We start from the raw sequence: 20,552 nt of genomic DNA, 5'->3' as shown, positions 1-20,552 counted from the left end.
ACAGGGTGCTGGTGGAAATTGGGCCACTGTTGGCCAAAGAAGAAGAAGAGGGGGGAAACATGTCCAGAGGCAGGAGGAGAGGAAGAAGGTAAATGGAGTGGAACTGAGGGTAGGAACTTTGAATGTTGACTGTATGACCGGTAAGTGGAAAGAGTTAGCCGATATGATGGAGAGAAGGAAAGCTGATATATTGTGCATGAAAGAGACTAAATGGAAGGAGAATAAGGCCAGGTGGGTCGGAGGTGGATTCAAATTGTTTTATCATGGTGTGGATAGGAGGAAAAATAGAGTAGGGGTTATTCTGAAGGAACAGTATGCCGAGAGTGTTTTGGAGGTGAAAGGAGTGTCAGACAGAGTAATGATTATGAAGCTGGAAAGTGGAGGTGTGATGATGATTGTTGTTAGTGCATATGCCCCGCAAGTTGGATGTGCAATGGATGAGAAAGAAAATTTTTGAAGTGAGTTGGATGAAGTGATGGACAGTATACCCAAGGGACAGTGGTGATTGGAGCGAATTTCAGTCGACATGTTGATGAAGGGAACAGAGGAGATGAGGAGGTGATGGGTAGGTACAGTGTCAAGGAGAGGAATGAGGAAGGTCAGATGATAGTGGATTTTGTGAAAAGGATGGGTATGGCTGTGGTGAATATGTATTTTAAGAAGAGGGAGGAACATAGGATGACGTACAAGAATGGAGGAGGATGCAAACAGGTAGATTATATCCTATGCAGATGAGTCAATCTGAAGGAGATTGAAGACTATGTAGTGGTGGCAGGGGAAAGTGTAGTTAGGCAACATAGGATGGGATCAAATGGTGGAAGTTGAAAAAGGAAGACTGCAAGGTTGAGTTCAGGGAGGAGGTAGACAGGCACTGGGTGGCAATGAAGAATTACCAGACATCTGGGCAACTACACCAGAAATAGTAAGGGTGACAGCAAGAAGGGTGCTTGGCGTGACATCTGGACAGAGGAAGGAGGAAAAGGAAACCTGGTGGTGGAATGGGGAAGTATAGGAGAGCATACAGAGGATGGTGAAGAAGTGGGATAGTCAGAGAGATGCAGAAAGTACACAAGTGTACAAGGAAATAAGGCATAAGGTGAAGAGAGAGATGGAGAAGGCTAAAGAAAATGCATATGATGAGTTGTATGACAGGTTGAACACTAAGGAGGGAGAAAAGGCCCTGTAGCGATTGGCTAGACAGAGGGACCGAGCTGGGAAAGATGTGCAACAGGTTAGAGTGATAAAGGATAAAGATGGAAACGTATTCACAAGTGAGGAGGGTGTGTTGAACAGATGAAAAGAGTACTTTAAGAGGCTGATGAATGAGAGAGAGAGAAGGTTGGATGATGTGGAAATAGTGAATCAGAAAGTGTAACGGATTAGCAATGTGGAAGTAAGGACAGCTATGAAGAGGATGAAGAATGGAAAGGTCGTTAATCCAGATGACATACCTGTGGAAACATGGAGGTGTTTAGGAGAGATGGCAGTGGAGTTTTTAACCAGATTGATTGTTTAATAGAGCCTTGGAAAGTGAGAGGATTCCTGAGGACTGTAGAAGAAGTGTACTGGTGCCGATATTTAAGAATAAGGGGGATGTGCGGAGCTGTAGTAACTACAGTGGGATACAATTGATGAGCCACATCATAAAGTTAATGGAAGGAGTAGTGGAAACTAGGAGATGGTGATTAGTGAACAGCAGTATGGCTTCTTGCCAAGAAAGAGCACCACAGATGCAATGTTTGCTCTGAGGATGTTGATAGAGAAGTTTAGAGAAGGCCAGAAGGAGTTGCATTGTGTCTTTGTGGACCTGGAGAAAGCATATGACAGGGTGCCTCGAGAGGAGTTGTGGTATTGTATGAGGAAGTCGGGAGTGGCACAGAAGTATGTTAGAGTTGTTTAGGATATATATGAGGGAAGTGTGACAGTGATGAGGACGGCAGTAGGAGTGACAGATGCATTCAAGGGCGGAGATGTGATTACATTAGGGATTGGCTCTGAGCCCTTTCTTATTTGCAATGTTGATGGACAGGTTGACAGATGAGAATTGACAGGAGTCCCCATGGACTATAATGTTTGCTGATGACGTTTTGATCTGTGGTGATAGTAGGGAGTAGGTTGAGGAGACACTGGAGAGGTGGAGATATGATCTAGAGAGGAGAGGAATGAAGGTCAGTAGGAACAAGACAGAATACATGTGTGTAAATGAGAGGGAGGTCAGTGGAATGGTGAGGATGCAGGGAGTAGAGCTAGTGAATTTTAAATACTTGGGGTACAGAGATAATGGGATTGTAGAAGAGAGGTGAAAAAGAGAGTGTGGGCAGGGTGGAATGGATGGAGAAGAGTGTCAGGAGTGAATTGTGACAGACGGGTATCAGCAAGAGTGAAAGGGAAGGTCTACAGGACAGTAGTGAGACCAGCTATGGGTTGGAGATGGTGGTACTGAACAGAAAGCAGGAGACAGAGCCTGATGTAATGGAGTTAAAGATGCTAAGATTTGCATTGGGTGTGACGAGGATGGACAGGATTAGAAATGAGGACATTAGATGGTCAGCTCAAGTTGGACAGTTGGGATACAAAGTCAGAGAGGCGAGATTGAGTTGGTTTGGACATGTGCAGAGGAGAGATGCTGGGTATATTGGGAAAAGAATGTTAAAGAAAGAGCTGTCAGGAAAGAAGAAGGCCTAAGAGAAGGTTTATGGATGTAGAAAGAGAGGACATAAAAGTGATGGGTGTAACAGAGCAAGATGCAGAGGACAGGAAGATATGGAAAAAGATCATCCGCTGTGGCAACCCCTAACGGGAGCAGCCGAAAGAAGAAGAAGTCTGTGTGTGGATGTGTCTGGTCCCTCAGAGTATGATTGCGATCAAAATAGGAAGTGTGAGTGTTGAGACACACGAGGTGAAGTAAGGGCGTAGGAGGCACTCGGAGAAGTAGAAAACCGGATAGGAGACAAGCAAGGTGTCCTCAAATAAGAGTCTGAGAAGCATGCTTTATGGGAATGCATTTGAGAGGGAGCACCAGTCAAGAAAGGTTCAGGCTGGAGATTTCAAATATAAATGTATTCTTTTACTTGTCTTTGACAGGTAAAATGGCTGGTAATAACATATATACCTTAAAAATGATCCAGAGAAAAAATACACAGATATAAAAAATAAAATAAGATTTTTTTATATACCAGAACAATTAATAACATGAGAGAGTTTTTCACAGACCTGGCAAGTTTATTATAAAATTATATAAAGAAATTTTTGCCATGCTTTTAAAATTTTTTTGGACAGTTCTGATTTTTGTCTAATTTGATATAATGTCACTTTGTTACTGAGTTATACGAGGTTCCAGTTAAGCAAAATGAGTCTAAGTGCTAACAGTGCGGTATTGGACATAAGGATCGATTTCTGCCTCAGCACTTTAATCCCATCTGGGAATATACCAAACACTGCCATTAATGGATTAGAATTGATTGAGACATCAAACTTAACTGAGAAGTATGTAAAGATTTTTGTTCAAAATTGTTTTAATGCAGTGCCTACTGAAATATTGTCTAGTGGTGCTGGAGCAAGATGACAACACATACAAGCAGAATGTGTCCCTTTGTACATTTTAGATAACTTTTAACAAGGTATTTGTAATCAATGAAAGATTCTTAATTGAATTATGGAATGTGTGACACACATAGAGCTAGAAGGCGTTCCACTCCTTTCCTGAGATGCCAATTGAAAAAGTAGATTCTGAGTCTTCATCAAGACCAACCAGTATTGCCTCTGGGAAAGATTTTTGGATGAGATGTAGAAAACTGTGGAAATTTGTTTTAATTAAATTGCTGCATATAGAAAAAAATCTGTATAGCTAGGAAAATAAATTTGGAGTGTAATTGTCCATAAAATGCACATATGTTGTCTATAAACAGATCCCTACATATCTTTATCCTTAGCATTTTGCACAGGTTGAGTAGGATTGCGAAGGGTGAAAAGGTGATTATTGTGTAAAGAAAGTCTTAAGTTAAAATGTTTTCTACAAATACGAGAACTGGCCCTTCTTTCCATCATTCCTGATCAGTTGTGATTTGCCTACAGTTCCCGTAATATTACTGAATCCAAATTTTTCAAGGTGCAGCTTTTTTCTACCCTACTTGATAGCTTAGTTTATGGATCAACAGTTTTTCAAATGATGAAGTAACTTCTTGACATCTTAAGACATCTTTGTTAAAGTACTCTTAGGTAGCTTCCATCTCTTCCAAGGCCATGAAGAATACTAAATCTTTCTCATAAGGTGCTCTTTCATGTTTTTAACTTCCCATTCGGTATTAATATCTGCCATTTTTCCTTCCTACATGTACTAATTTATGTTTATTTACTTTACATTTTAGTTACTTACATTTGAACATTATTATATGTATCAGTGCTGTAACCATGGCTTGATATTCATGTTCTTTCTCATTGTCTCATTTAAGCAATTCCCTGTGTACATTTTGCTGTGGTCTGCATCTTAAAGATTTATTGGGCACACTTGTTATTTTTCAGACATATGAAAATGAAGACATCTTTAACTCATTGAATGTGACCTTTGTAAATCTTGCAAGTGCGCTGTACTGCTAAGCCAATGTACCTCTGGCCATTTTACCCCAGTGTTTCTTTACAACAAAATGATTTTATCCATGAAGACAAATCTTCTATTCAATGTTTAATGTGCTCATAAATGTAATTGTAAATATACTATTGATAGTTGATGTGCATATCATATGATTGCACTATAGTTCAGAAGTCACAGAAACTGTGCTTATAGGTAAATTATGACTGACAATTTACCCTGAGATATTTCTTAGTATTTTGATCATTTTACCAATAGAAGATGGCATGCTTTTCGTTACATTTCTTTAACAACTTGGTGTCTCATTTTGTTTGCCTTGTCTGCATGCCAGTGGATTCTTCCCATGCCCCTTTCATGCAGCTCACCTTCTGTCCTGGCTCTGATTTTGAGTTGCCTGGTAACCCGGACTGCAGAAAAGTCATGTGATACTTGGGGGCGTAGCATATAAGCCATCATACCACAATGCCCTACCATCTGTCAGACTTGAGCTTTTATTCATTTTTTAATTCTCTTGTATTTTATTCTCTACCTGTCCGATTTCAACTAGTTTAGTTGTCTTTTTTTAGCCTTTTTATGGTAATTATTTGACTCTTACCTACTTTCTGATGGCTTTTCCACTCATTTTGTTCATTATAGTTTTAACATAGTCCCACATCCTCCATTTATTCATCATTTACTTACTATCTTAAATTCTCAAATTAAAAATGCCCCAATCTCACCTTGTTTAATATTCCTGTTTTGTTTCACTAAGCCATCATCTGGGCTGCCATCTGACACAAATTATTTAAACAATTCTAAAAGGGAAATCCTATCTTTCTCTTAATTAGATCTGACCTGTCACACAGAAAACTAACATCATCACCAGACAGAGCCCCTGAATTGACCATTCAGTGTGGTGCTTACTGGTACCCACCTTACAACTGATACAGGTGCAACATTCTTGTGTCTAATGGAGATCGTTTGACTTTCCTTGAAGAAGTACAATTTTACAGTAGCTCTTACCAGTTGAGAATGCATTATTATCTGCAGCATGCGCTAAATTGTGAAAAAAGCAAAAGCTGGTTTAATAGCTGCTGTCAATGTTTAGCATTATTGGCCAATTGTACCCCTTTTTTCTCTCTCATGTTTCGTTTGTCTTGGTCATCCTAAGGAGTGGGAGCCATTCTTTTCATGTCTTCCCTTCTATCCCAGTGTACATTTTCTTGTATTCAAACTCATCACATTACCTGTCATCAAAAAAGCATTGCAGCACAGTATTTCCATTCTCACTGGCAGAAATATAAGTTCATTCTTTTAGTGATTTCTCAAGTCTGCATGGTCCAGTATAAGAGCTCATCCTGGCAGCACGAGATGCAAGGTCTTAACCAACCCTGGACATACTCCACTTAAACGGAACCAATTTTGAGTCACTGATCACCCTTACCTGTGTGTCTTTGTTCTGAAGGAAGAATGTTCATATGCCAAACAGTTACTGCCCGGGCTTGGGTTTGAACTCAGAATTCAGGAGACATAAAGCAGTAGAACCACTCTTCAGCCTTTTATTTTTTTATGATTTAATATTTCACATAGACAGAATGACTGATCCAATTGTCACAAACCTTTATTTAAAAAAATGTTTTTATATAAAATAGTTATTATATACCTATTATATACAAGCAAGATAACAAGGGACTAACTAAATAGGGAATGTTTACACAAGACTAGCTGTGTTGTATTATCTATACTAATAAAAGGCAAAGCCCTCACTGACTGACTGACTGACTCATCACTATTTCTCCAACTTCCCGTGTAGGTAGAAGGCTGAAATTTGGCAGGCTCATTCCTTAAAGCTTACTTACAAAAATTAAGCAGGTTTCATTTCGAAATTCTACACGTAACGATCATAACGGTCGATAACGGTCAACAACGTCCGCCATGTTGAACTTTCTTATTTATGGCCCCATCTTTACGAAAATTGGTAGGCGGCTTCCCTGCGCTAACTGAAGCCGATGTACATACTTCTTTCGATGGTATGACGCCACTGTCGGCTGCCATACTGAACTTTCCAACGTCACTAATTCTCCCACTTCCCGTGTAGGTAGAAGGATGAAATTTGGCAGGCTCATTCATTACAGCTTACTTACAAAAGTTAAGCAGGTTTCATTTTGAAATTCTACGCACAACGGTCATAACTGAATCCTACTTATGTACATATATACGGCCATAGCCTGCAGCTCGGTCGCCGTGAGAGGCGGAGATGCATCCCCCATCACCACGCCTCCCACGTAATTGAGTGCCTGCCCATATAAGGCCGTCCATCAGCAGCAATCCAAAAGACGCGCTGCCAGGAGTTAAAATTGCTGGTGAAGGAGCGTGCTTATGCAAATGAAGATGAGATGGTCAGGGATAGAATAGTGTTTGGCACAAACTCAGCAAAAGTGCGAGAGAAACTTTTAAGTGCCGGGTCTGAACTAACATTAAATAAAGCCTTGGACATCGCAAGATCGCACGAGATAGCACAAGCACAGCTGAGAACCTTCGATGCATGTACAGTGATCCCTCGGTATATCGTGCTTCGACTTTCGCGGCCTCACTCCATCGCGGATTTTGAATGTAAGCATATCTAAATATATATCACAAATTTTTTGCTGCTTCGCGGATTTCTGCGGACAGTGAGTCTTTCAATTTATGTTACATGCTTCCTCAGTTTGTTTGCCCAGTTGATTTGATACAAGGGACGCTATTGGCGGATGGCTGAGAAGCTACCCAATCAGAGCACGTATTACATATTAAATAAAACTCTGTATTGATTTTTCATTGTTTTTCTCTGTCTCTCTCACTCTCTCTGAAAAATACAGGCAGATACTTATCCATCATGCAATACCATCAGGGAGGAGTATGATTGGCTCCATTATCTGCTCCTGACGGAGGGGATGTGAGCAGAGGGGCTGTTTGCACAGTGGCTGTTTGCTTAGAAGATACGGACGCACCTGTAAAAAATGCTGAAAGGCTACCTTCACATTGATCCCTTCATTGCGCTTTATCGCGGTGCTTGCATACTTAATAGCGCAACAACCCTATTGATTTTTGATTGTTTACTTTACTCTCTCTCTCTGACATTCTCTGCTCCTGACGCGCACCTTGAAGAGGAAGATATGTTTGCATTCTTTTAATTGTGAGAAAGAACTGTCATCTCTGTCTTGTCATGGAGCACAGTTTAAACTTTTGACTAAAGGGTGTTATTTCATGTCTAGAGGGCTCTAATAATGTTAAAAAACATATCTAGAAGGTCGTAAACAGGTTTTCAATGCTCTAACTGTGAAAGTATTAGATTTATAAATAAAGAATCCTACTTTTTGGAAATTCATTTATCTGTCTGGAGTGGATCAACAGCTATAAACGAGGGTTTACTGTATAACTGTGCGGAGAATATTTATAAACAGTGTGGGAGAGTTTCAAAGAGCTTAAAATATATAAAAATAACCATACAAATATATGGTTTCTACTTCGCGGATTTTCACCTATCGCGGGGGGTTCTGGAACGCAACCCCCACGATCGAGGAGGGATTACTGTACTCCGAGCGGCTCACGTGAACTGACTGTGAACGCAGATGCATGAACAACAAGCAAGACCTCCAAAGAGTGCTGAACAAAAAATGCATTACACAATTGACATGGCAGCAAAAGAATATGAAGCGAGTGACGCATACAAGCAGATTCATAAGTGCAGCCACTGCGGAAACAAAGCACATGGTGGAAAAAGTCAATGTCCAGCTAAAAAAAGACAGTGTAAAAAATGTGGTAAATTGAACAACTTCGCTATAGTTTGCAGGACTGGGAAAGGTAAACCTGTGCATGCAGTGTGTGATGTCTCAGATAAAGAGGAAGACGAGCTGTTTATTGATGCAGTAAGAGAGGAACAACCCTTTGAAGCTGAACAAGCCTTTGAGGACATATCAATAGACAGATAGATAGATAGATAGATAGATAGACAGATAGATACTTTATTAATCCCAAGGGGAAATTCACTAGGAAAGCAAGGTGTAAAGTTTAAGTTTAAATTAAGTTCATAGACACGCTGACGCCGGCGTTTATCATGCCTAAGACGAATATGATATTCGCGAGATACAAGTTTAATGAGAGGACGCAGGGTATAAACAAGACTTTCGATCACTTTATAACTGAGTTAAAATTGCTGGTGAAGGACTGTGCTTATGCAAACAAAGATGAGATGGTCAGAGATAGAATAGTGTTTGGCACAAACTCAGCAAAAGTGCAAGAAAAACTTTTAAGTGCCAGGTAGGAAAGCAAGGTGTAAAGCTAAAGTTTAAATTAAGTTCATAGACATACTGCCACTAAATATTCGCAGGTAAATCCACAACTTAATACCGGAAATGCCTGATAAACATCTTAGATTCACAAGTACCGATTTGGGTAGTGAACACTTCGATGAATGAAACCTGTTATCTTTACAACGGCTGACAAACACGGAATGTAACTTGAACACAACACATCTGCCAAATCCGAACCTGATTGAAAGAAATAATGATAATCAAAGCCTTGATGACAGAAACACTTATAACAGTCACAAAACAATTACATTGACAATCATGTTACGTTATTTTTAAAATATTTCCTTTTCTTTTTCATAACTTCTTTAACACACTACTTCTCCACTGCGAAGCGCAGGTATTTTGGTAGTACTATTATATATGTCATATACTGTATTACATTATGTTTAGTTATGAACAGTATATTGTGTAGAGAGTTTTCAAATTACACCCTTTTGGTTACAGTCTAGGCTACACTGCAAAAAGGAATATATTATAACTGTAATCATATAAAAACTAAGTTTCCAGATGCCACATCAGAAAATATGAGGTAATCAGAAATGTTTTAAATTTCTGTTATGATTTACAGCACATACAATAGTGAAAAGGAGTAAAACAGACTTCAAAAGAAATAAAAAACTGACCAGAATTTTACTGGTCAGCCTCAGAAATAGGCCTCATTCCTGGCAGCCAGACCCCAGACTCCACAGGTAGGCTTTCCAAAATGGGGAATCTGCTTTAAAAGTTCAAAGTACTTTAAATGTTTAAAACTATACATAAACGCCCTTCTAGGGAGAGGAAGACTATAAAACCTCCAATACAGAATCTTTAAAAATGATAAGAATTTATTTAAATAAAGACAATCAGAAAGATGATCAAAAAGGTATACCTAAAAAGGCAACCCAAGGTAAGCTAGTTCAGTTCGTAATCCAGGAAGCAGAATCCAAGAAACCAAAAAAATCCAATAAACAATAGGAATCCAAGCATATCTGCACTCTACAACACTTAATGATACTCTGAGAAAATCCACCTCTTTCATCAGAAAATAAAGATGGATGGTAGTCCTTCAGAAGAGATGTCACAGAGGGCCCTGTCTTGTAGAGTTTCCATCCACAAAATACAAGGAACATAGCCAGGAGACAAATATACACAATGCAAAATTTTAACTAATAAAACAATGCCAACAAAAACTCAATAAAGACATGAAAAATAATAATTTAAAAGTAACAATAAAAAGGAACACATACATAAGTCAGGGAACAAACTGTAGCTGTTAGTGTGATGTGCAGGTGCCCACAACTGGCATGTCTCGCTTGAACTCAGGTCATTGAGAATCATGTACTGGGGATGAGCTGGCGCAATGAGGACTCAAACCATTAAAGGGTGCTATATAAAAATGATTAGTGCTTTTTATTAAAACAAATCAAAAACAAAACCAAACAGTGCTCAAAGTATGGTGCAGTTAATCAATAAATAATCCATAGAAACAGAGTGCACATGGAGGTTATATATAATACAATCAATAAATAATCAAAAAAGACATTAAAACTCTCAGATTAAAACACAGTCACGATCCATCAGTCCATGTTAAAAAATACACTTCAGTGCATCTTTCTGATTCTGCTCCTCTTTAGCTCACCTTTCGGAGGTCATCTCAGTGCAATCATGCCTTTAACATGGTCGTGCCTCACTGCCATCCCTCAGCGTCCATGGGTAGCTCTAGATTCCTGCTCTCTTCTCCCATTGAAGCCCCTTGGTTTCCATTGGACCTCACAGAGCTCAACAGGGAATGACTGTACCCCGGTGCATCACTGCTACACTCACGACCTTACAGTCAGCTCACCTCCTCCATCATACGCCTTGTTAATAATAAAAATACAACTCCATGGACCCCATAATGTGTTGCATCACAGTCACATTACAGTATGTACAAGCTCAATGTCAACTATTATGTATGCAAGAATTCACACTCTCTCAGGTGTAAGTGGCCACTTCTAATGTATTCCACATAACATATTTTATAGTAGTTTTTCTTTAAAGTGCCTGTTGAAGAATAATGGTTAGAATATCAGAATTTTAATGGAGATTTTTTTAATGCTCTTATTACTGTTCAATGGCCTGGTGGTTCAGTGTTTGCATTTGGTTAGTTCTGCTACTTCACAGCCTTTGAGTTACATCCCTGGCCTGGGCGCTGTCCTTATGGAGTTTGCACATTTTCCTTGTTTTTTCAAGGTGGCCAGGTTTTCTTCTTACTGTCACACGGTGACTTTTTGGTTATCTGTTGAAATTAACCCTATGTGAGTGTCTTTGTGTGTATGGAATGATGACCCATCCAGGGCTTGTTGCTTCCTTGTCATCGATTTTTCTGGAGTACGATCCTGTGAGCCTGACCTTGATTATGAGGCTTGTATACTGGATGGATGGATATTTATGCTCAATTGTTATCTAATTTCCGCATGTTATACGAATCTACATCAAAGCATTTGGATTTTCTCACTATGAGGGGTACTGTGTTCATCCCATGCTCATTTTGTCTACTCCTGAGGTTTCGGTTTTCTCCCACACAATGCCAGTGCTAGGTTTTTTTGCGCCCCTACCAAGCTTACTAGTGTGGCAACCAACAGATCGGTAGCTAACCCATGCAGCTGGGTGTCAAATCCCCCCCATGGTCTGTGCCCTAGGTGAATGCCTGATTCACCTTAATGGTGGCGCTGGCCCTGCTCCCACATTACAAAGCTATTTGCCTCGTTAATTGTTGACTCTAAATTGACCCATTCTAAGAGAGGGGTGGGTTTATATATGAATGTGCCCTGTGTTACCTTCAGCATTACAGAATTAGAAAAAAACATGCTCAAAAATAAACAATGGGCAAGGTTCTACATGTTGTTATTTTAATTTTATATAGTGATCAAAGACAGGGAGTCTTTAATCTTTTTAAAGCCTGACACCTAATGAACCCGGAATGGCAAGGCCATGGGTCATTAGGGTTGATGTAAGACAATGACTTGCATATAGAGACATATAGAGTATATTCACGTCCAATGTAGATACTGAAGTGAAAGAACTCTTGCTGCTCTGAGTTTCGAACACTTGTCTGCCTTCCCTTCCTTCCAGGTTTGTGACTGTAACAAATGAATTTGAGGGACGAAGAACTACAAGAACTCAACAAACGGACAATCACAGCTAAAGTATGCAACTTACATTGTACTGGTTTGTTGACCAGGCATGGCTGCAACCAGTGAACCTGACTTCAACATAACTAAACTCAGTGCTACATAATTTGAGATGAAAAGCACACCAGATGAGGTACCTGTAAAAGTACATGTATGCAGCAGTGCTGATTACTGACATGGGAGATCTTTGACCAAAACAAGCAATTTCAAAGGTTGTACTCTAATGTCCCTGCAGGTTTCTTGTAAGGGTATCTAAGGCAGTGTTATCACCTCCAATATAGATGTGAGGACTAGAGAGAGCTCTTTGGAAAGTTGGTGGAGTAATCCCAGCATCAGAAAGCACAAAGGAACTCAGTTAGGAATCCCAAAAGGAAATTTATTAGATAGACTTTATTATCATAAAAAAGGAAATTTGTTTATGTGAAGTAATAAAATTATGTTGTACTTTCTTAACAATGAGAGGTAATGTTTGAAATGCTTTTGTTGGTTATGTGGCACTGTGAAGAGAGAATGCAAAAGTTTGTTTACCTTTTTCAACAAGTTAACAGCTGAGATTTAGACAACATTATAAAGAAAGCATGGGAAATGGGAAAGCACTGGGTGATCACAGGGTTGTGCTAATGTACAGTATGTTACCACTAGAAGGATGCACAAATAATTGTAAACCTTAAAATGCACTTATAATAATAGACAGAAGACAATTTCTTTATACATGTAATGAGTTTGCTGTCTGGATATGTGATATATAAAGGATAACAGATTTATGGAATTTGGTTAGACCTCAGGATGGAGAGGAAAATATATTTAAACATGTTACCAATCTCATGTGTTCTATTAAGTGTTATCAGTATAGACCAGGGGTGGGCAATGCCGGTCCTGCAGAGCTGTAGTGGCTACGGGTTTTCATTCCAAGCCAGTTGCTGAATTAGAAACCAATCCTTGCCAATCTCAGACCTGGTTTGTTAGTCTGTGCAATGTAAGGCTCTTATATCGTAGATTTTATTCTTTCCAAGGATATCATCCAAAACAGAAAATTAGCCTACAACGGATAATTTTCAATCTGTCACATTTTTCTATTAAGCGTTTTATTAAATCAAACAGTGCATGATGAACACATACAGATGTAATTGAAAAAAAGCTAGATGAAGAACTGCTGGCTGCTTTGTCATTTACATCTTATTTCTAATAAGGAGCCATTGAACAGTGAATGCTGCAGTTTAACATTGAAATAAGCAATTAAGGGTGGAGAAACTTAACAAACAAGTCCACTAAAATGAACCATCAAAATGTCACTTAAGCAATAAGTGTGTCATCAGCAATAATTGACTTCTCATAAAGAAACTGGGTTGGAAAAAAAACTTGCAGCCACTGTGGCTTTCCAGGACCGACATTGTCCACCCCTGGTATAGACTGTGGTTTGTCATAAGATTTGTTACCCTTCATCACTTTATTGTTTCAGGTCTCCTATCACATTTTTCAAATAAAAACAAGTCTTACTGTTTAGTCCAAAATTATTTTATTGACAAAGCTAGAATTAGCTTTCCTGATTGTCAAATATGACATGGTATTGGCTTTCAGAGATCTCAATAATGTGCTCAATACACATTAAAAAAAAATAAATTAAATCAGACTCGGAGAACCCTCACAAGGATATTTACACAGAAGGAATGTGGCTTGGAATGAATGTGGAAAAGCCCCAGAATAGTACGAGGGATAGAAGGCACAGGGAGAGAGAGAAAGAGAGACAGGATGGTACAGGCAGAAAGTGAGGAGAGGGCAGGCAAGAATAGGGCACAGATATTCTTTTGTTTGTGGTTGTGGTCTCATCTCGAGTCAGCCACGCTATGGAGGAAATCTTCGGAAGGGCATCCGGTGTAAAACTTTGCCAAATCAATATGCGGACAAAATTACAAATTTCCATACTGGATCAGTCAAGCCCCAGTTTAACAACGACCGCCACCAGTACTGTTAGCCAACAGGGTGCCGGTGGAAATTGGGCTACTGTTGGCTAAAGAAGAAGAAGGAGAAGAAGACGGGGGAGACGTGTCCGGAGGCAGGAGGAGAGGAAGAAAGTAAAGAGAGTGGAACTGAGGGTAGGAACTTTGAATGTTGGCTGTATGACTGGTAAGGGGAGAGAGTTAACAGATATGATGGAGAGAAGGAAGGTTGATATATTGTGCATTCAAGAGACTAAATGGAAGGGGGGAGTAAGGCCAGGTGGATTGGAGGTGGATTCAAATTGTTCTATCATGGTGTGGATGGGAGGAGAAATGAGGTAGGGGTTATTCTGAAGGAACAGTATGTCAAGAGTGTTTTGGATGTGAAAAGAGTGTCAGGCAGAGTAATGATTATGAAGCTGGAAATTGGAGGTGTGATGATGAATGTTGTTAGTGCATATGCACCACAAGTTGGGTGTGCAATGGGTGAGAAAAAAGATTTTTGAAGTGAGTTGGATGAAGTGATGAACAGTGTACCCAAGGGACAGAAAGTGGTGATTGGAGCGGATTTCAATGGGCATGTTGGTGAAGGGAACAGAGGAGATGAGGAGGTGATGGGTAGGTATGGTGTCAAGGAGAGGAATGAAGAAGGTCAGAGGATAGTGGATTTTACCAAAGGATGGACATGGCTGTGGTAAATACTTATTTTATGAAGAGGGAGGAACATAGGGTTACGTACAAGAGTGGAGGAAGATGCACACAGGTAGATTACATCCTATGCAGAAGAGTTGATCTGAAGGAGTTTGAAGACTTCAAAGTGGTGGCAGGGGAAAGTGTAGTTAAGCAGCATAGGGTGGTGGTCTGTAGGATGATATTGGAGATCAAGAAGGGAAAGAGAGTGAGGGTAGAGCTAAGGATAGAGCTGCCAGGGAAGAGAAAAAGAGGAAGGCCTAAGCGAGGGTTTATGGATGTGGTGAGAGAGGACATGCAGGTGATGGGTGTAACAGAGCAAGATGCAGAGGACAGAAAGATATGGAAGAAGATTATCTGCTTTGGCAACCCCTAATGGGAGCAGCCGAAAGAAGAAGAAGACTGAGCACTTCTGGTCGTGGTCCACACTTTAATTAGGCATTCATTACAAATGCTGTCCAACATCTGACAAGATTTTGGTATTACTTGAATTATTGTTATTGGAATAAGCTGTGATTAATAGTTGACAAACTTCAAAATTATCAGGGACTTGGCAACTGGTTATCTCAGAAGCTTTTCTTTATCTATAAAACGGGAAAAAGTGTCAAACAAAGTGGGAATAAACTTTTAAGATGTGATTCTAATAGTGTGTATTTAACTATACAGTTTCCTATTGAAGTTATTACTCTCCATTTTCTTTTTCATTTCTTTAAATTCTGCACTTATTAAAGACAGGATTCTCTGACAATGGTGCCTCAGTTAATGAAGCAGCAAAACATAATTTAGAGTTTTCATCTACTATTTAATGTTACTCAACATAAAGGAGAAATGAATTAATATGACATTAAAGTCCTGATTTGACGTTTTCCAAGTGATGTTTTACAGTTAGTGGTACTGATATCAGAATTTCAAGAACCCTTTCATAAGCCCAGAAGTAAATAATGTTTAAGACAATCCTACAGTCTGCTCCATAGCAGCAGTAATTTTGATATGATTTAATGTAGTGTTTTCAAAAATGTATGATGAGGAAGGTAGATTTAATTTACCATTATCAAGTATTTTTATGTGGTTGAAATAGTTATTGCTCTCTTTTTTCCCCTGTGCTATAGAGAATGCAAAGCAACACATTATTAAATACCAATGCCCTGCTTTTAAAGAGCAACCAGACAATTAGCTGACAGCGCAGACAGTAAACACCAGACCACAATAGGACTAGCTGAAGATTAGCTACATTTAGTAGTCCTGATGTCCTTCTGTTATTCACTGCAGCAACACTTTGACTTCTTAAAGTATCATACTACGTAGCCTGGCCTTGATACAGTACTAATATGGTATTATCTAAGACAGACTTAAACTGACTCATTGTTTTATTTTTAAACCTATAGAATAACTTCATTAATCTCTTCCAAAACATTTGGTCCATATAATGTTTCTATGCCATTTAAAAAATGTTTAATTTTTTAATTTCTGTAGTTGACATGACCTCTTCATCATTGGTATGGAGTATCCACATAGGTAGCCCTTCAGATTGGTGAGATGCTTGTGAAATATATCCCATTCCAAATTGATTAGCTTGATGTTCTCCTTGGATCAATGAATATGGTGATCCTTAATTTCCACATTACACATTCTGGGTACGCAATGTCCAAAGGCCTTGCTCAAGTTTAATAGCTCACAATGAGTGGATTTAATTAACCCATAGGTACTCCCCATTTATGTGCACAGCCACAGTTTGATTCCTCTCATTACAGTTTGCTTAAGTGGGGGAAAATTCTTATTCTGTCATCAGTTATATGCTACAACTGAAATCTGCAGGCCACCCGTTTGACAAGACAAGACAAGACAAGACAAGAAAGAAACAGGTCATCGACATAAGCAAGAATTAAACTATAACAACTTCAAAGATTATCAGTGAGATAAACCTAGAAAAATAACGGAGGTGACCAGTAGAGAAATGCCAGAAAAGAGTGATTTTAGAGTCAGGCTGCCTGGGGTGAGGCCTGTTCCTGCATTTGGCCAATGATGTACCTGTCTATTTATTGTGTATTTGAGGACTGTTTGCTCATTCTCATCTTTACTTTTGCTGGAAATCACAACACTAGCTCAAAATATTTTGGTCACCCTAATATATTTTGGTCTGGTTTCTGGAACATATAGGTTAAATATAATTACTAGCTGTGTAAGCCCGTGCTGTAAAAAGCCCGGGGTCCTAGAAACTATTGAAATTGTCAGAAAAAAAACTGAAATGTATAGATGTCAGGTAATTGAAAAGAACTACTCTGGGCATCTCTCTCCTATGATGTTTCATTTTGCCAACATACTCACATCGCTTGTGCATTAGCGGCTAAGCGACTTTGTCTTTCTTCTGAGGTTTTGTTCTGCTGATGTCCTCGCCTCTCTTGTTTATTAGCGGTGGGAGGAAAAATAAAAGAGATACAATTTTGCCAATGTGCTTGCCTTGCTTGTGTATTAGCTGCAAAGCAAGTTTCTCTTACCTCGGAGGTGCAGCCCTTACCCCGACTCCACCTCTCACTTCCAGGCCAGACAGAAACAAACACTTCCACGTGTAGATGTTTATACTGTATATAGGATGGTATCTAGCAGTCCAGACTAGAGGTTACAGGATGAAGCTTTAAGCATAGAGGTGTAATTGTAATACTGTACTTGTAGTCACACAGGAAAGTCAGTGGAGGTCACTTAACCTGCCAGTGCACCCACTGTAACGGCTGTACCCTTGTTAATTGCATACTTCTTTTTTTTAAAGTTTGTACAGTTAAAACATACCTTAGTTGTATACATTACAAAGACAATATTTACTTCAAGCAATCCATTCTTAACTTTGTTAAGAGTTCAACAATGGTTTAAAAAATGGCCTTAAGCCTATAAGGGGAAACAAAAAGCATGTTGTATATATTAAAATGGATTCTTTTTAAAAGGCTATTGAGCAAACAGAATAGACACTATTATGTTAACATTGCATCTTTTCCTGCCAGTAGCTAAACTAGATCTAAAATTGCAAACTTGGATCAAGGCCTATCTCTACCTGAAAGAATTTTAAGTGTCACTCTTGGGTTTAAAACCAGCCAATTAAGATTAGTTTTGGCAATATGAATGAACAGTACGTCTGCTCCTCCTAAATGTTGCTTTGCCTTACTTATATCAGTGAAACTCTAAGTCTTATTGCCAAGTTTTCACTTTTGAAAAGGTTCATTGCTAAGTGCATTTCTCTGATCTAATGAAGAATGTGGGCAGTATGGTTTCCTGGTGACAGAATGCAGTTAACTAATTGTTTCCTTTCCCAGAACACAAACTTTTACTGAAATAAGCTGTCATACATAGAAATTCTGGGTTCTCTATCTGTGAATATGTATTAATTCTTCTGAATTAATAATTAATAATCTACAATACTTCCTTAGAAGGCTGGTGTCCTTCAACATCTGCAATAAGATGCTGCAGATATTCTATCAGACGGTTGTGGCGAGTGCCCTCTTCTACGCGGTGATGTGCTGGGGAGGCAGCATAAAGAAGAGGGACGCCTCACACCTGGACAAACTGGTGAGGAAGGCAGGCTCTATTGTAGGAATAAACAGTTTAATATCTGTAGCAGAGCGACGGGCACTAAGCAAACTCCTGTCAATCATGAAGAATCCACTGCATCCACTTAACAGTGTCATCTCCAGGCAGAGTAGTAGCTTCAGTGACAGACTGCTGTCACTGTCCTGCTCCACTGACAGACTGAGGAGATCATTCCTCCCCCACACTATGCGACTCTTCCTTTCCACCCAGGGGAGTAAACGTTAACACTACACAAGATTATAGACTTTTATACCTGCCTCACACTCTCTCCTTGCATTTTTAAATTTGCATTGTGTTTTTTTTCACTCTTTAATTAATATTGTTTTAATCAGTATGCTGCTGCTGAAGTATGTGAATTTTCCCTTGGGGATTAATAAAGTATCTATCTATCTATCTATCTATCTATCTATCTGAAGCATTTTTCAGCATTTTTCTTCTAGATCTGTATGTGTCATATTGATATACTGTATCAAGAAAGGCTCCTTGATCATGGCAGGTCATTTTACAAATACTGTATATCATTCGTTTCATTCTTTGGGTATGTAGCCTCCTTAGTGTTACTTTTACCCCATGAAAAACAAGCCAAAAATGTTGAATTTGTTTCAACAAGAAAAAATGTTATTGTGTGTAACAAAAAATATAAATACTAAAATATGAACATAAATACAGTGCAAAACTGCACTAGAACTGTCTTTACGACCTTTCTTTTACCTTTTTGTTTTTAGTTGGAGGCTCCATCCCACTCATGAATATTGCTGAGTTACTTTAGAGTTGCATAGAAACAGAAATAATGGAGTAGCCATTTTTTGCAGCATGATGTTGTTTCATCCAATAGATGGCAGCAGAATTCATTCCCAAGCATTTTTCAGGCTTAAAAACATAAAGTGGACTCATCACCCTGAATGTGACTCGTGCAAAGAATTCCAAGTTATGCTCAGGGTTAATGTCAAACAGGTTAACCAACCTAGTAAGTTAACATCCTATAACTAAGCAATGAATGTAAAAGCCTTGTCTTTACCTGCTTACAGTCCCTAAATGCAACAGTTGAAATGTATTTTTCATTTTAATCTGCTGGACTGTAAAAGTTTAAATATGACATTAGAATATCTGGGCTGTAGACTTATTTACTGTGGGTGAGTATTTGGTTTGTTTTGATTCTGTATTACTTGATTTTTTTTTCTAAATCCACATCCCAGCTAATTACATTTTTTTTTCTTTTCTTCGTGTGTTTTCAACAGCAACTTGTTAGTTACATGTTTTCTGGTTGCAGGAGCAAGAAGATATTGCAAAGAAGCATTCAGAAGAGCTTTCGCTTTTACTTCAGAAACTGAATTTGCAGTCGGACACTTCTCTCCACATGCTTAAGCAATCGGCAATGGTTTGAATTGTTATTAAGTGCTACTTTATAAAATCGCTTATATATCCCAGTAAAGTGGAACCTTGGTTTGCGAGTAACTTGGTTTATGAGTGTTTTGCAAGATGAGCTAAAATTTTTAATAAATTTTGACTTGAGAAATGAGCAAGGTCTTGCAATACGAGTAGTACATATACGCTTTGTCTACTGAGCGTCACGTGATCACAACTGAGCTGATACTTCTTCTCTCACGCATGCACGCGTGTCTGTGTGTGTCTCTCTCTCTCTCTCTCCCCCGCACGTGCTTGTGTGTGTGTGTCTCTCTCTCTCTCATGGGCAATCGTCTCCTATTCTCTGTCTGAGTCGGTGTGCCTCACTCATATAGTCAACATCCGTACGAGCGCATACTGTTTACTACAGCATTGTGACTGTGTGTGTGTGTGCATGCGCGTGTGTGTGTGCTGTGACGTGCGAGTCCCCGTCTTGCGCACACAAAACACGAAGCTGAGTCTCAGTACTTTAACAACACCAGCTTTATTCAGCTTGAAAGAGCAACAGCGCAGTTATTTATTGTAGTAGGATCTGCCACTCTCCTATACACTGACACAGCAGTCAGGCAGGGTCGTTGCCAAGTAGTACTGTGCCCTGTGCATTTATAATGTTCCTTGTTCCTTGTATCATCCATCGACGGCAGGCGCTTATAGCATGTCTGTGATCTTTTTGGATACGCTTTTACGGTGAACTGCTACAGCGCTGGGAGACTGCTATTGCTTTGGGTCTCTCTTCGGCGTGTCGTCCCGTTGGGTGGAATCCCACAAGAGTTTAGAAACTCACTCACACCAGCCATGATTCTTTTCAAAGGTAAAGTGCAGGTTAATTTGTTTTATGTAATTTTACTTTATATTTTGTATTAATCATTTTTAT

General features: G+C 39.2%; 1 protein-coding gene across 1 annotated transcript in view; it reads left to right on the top strand.

The window, feature by feature from the left end:
- LOC120534593 (centrosomal protein of 290 kDa-like) overlaps positions 1–20,552 on the top strand; it is a 155,850-nt gene that overhangs the window by 93,954 nt on the left and 41,344 nt on the right. The window contains exon 31 of the mRNA XM_039762182.1: positions 19,545–19,652. Within this exon, the coding sequence (XP_039618116.1) occupies positions 19,545–19,652 (108 nt within the window). The remainder of the gene's footprint in view (positions 1–19,544; positions 19,653–20,552) is intronic.

This window comes from Polypterus senegalus, chromosome 8, assembly GCF_016835505.1.
Source record: "Polypterus senegalus isolate Bchr_013 chromosome 8, ASM1683550v1, whole genome shotgun sequence".
In the NCBI taxonomy this organism is placed as follows: Eukaryota; Metazoa; Chordata; class Cladistia; order Polypteriformes; family Polypteridae; genus Polypterus; species Polypterus senegalus.
Note: the sequence above shows the minus strand (reverse complement) of the source record. Positions and strands in the feature narration are given on the sequence as shown.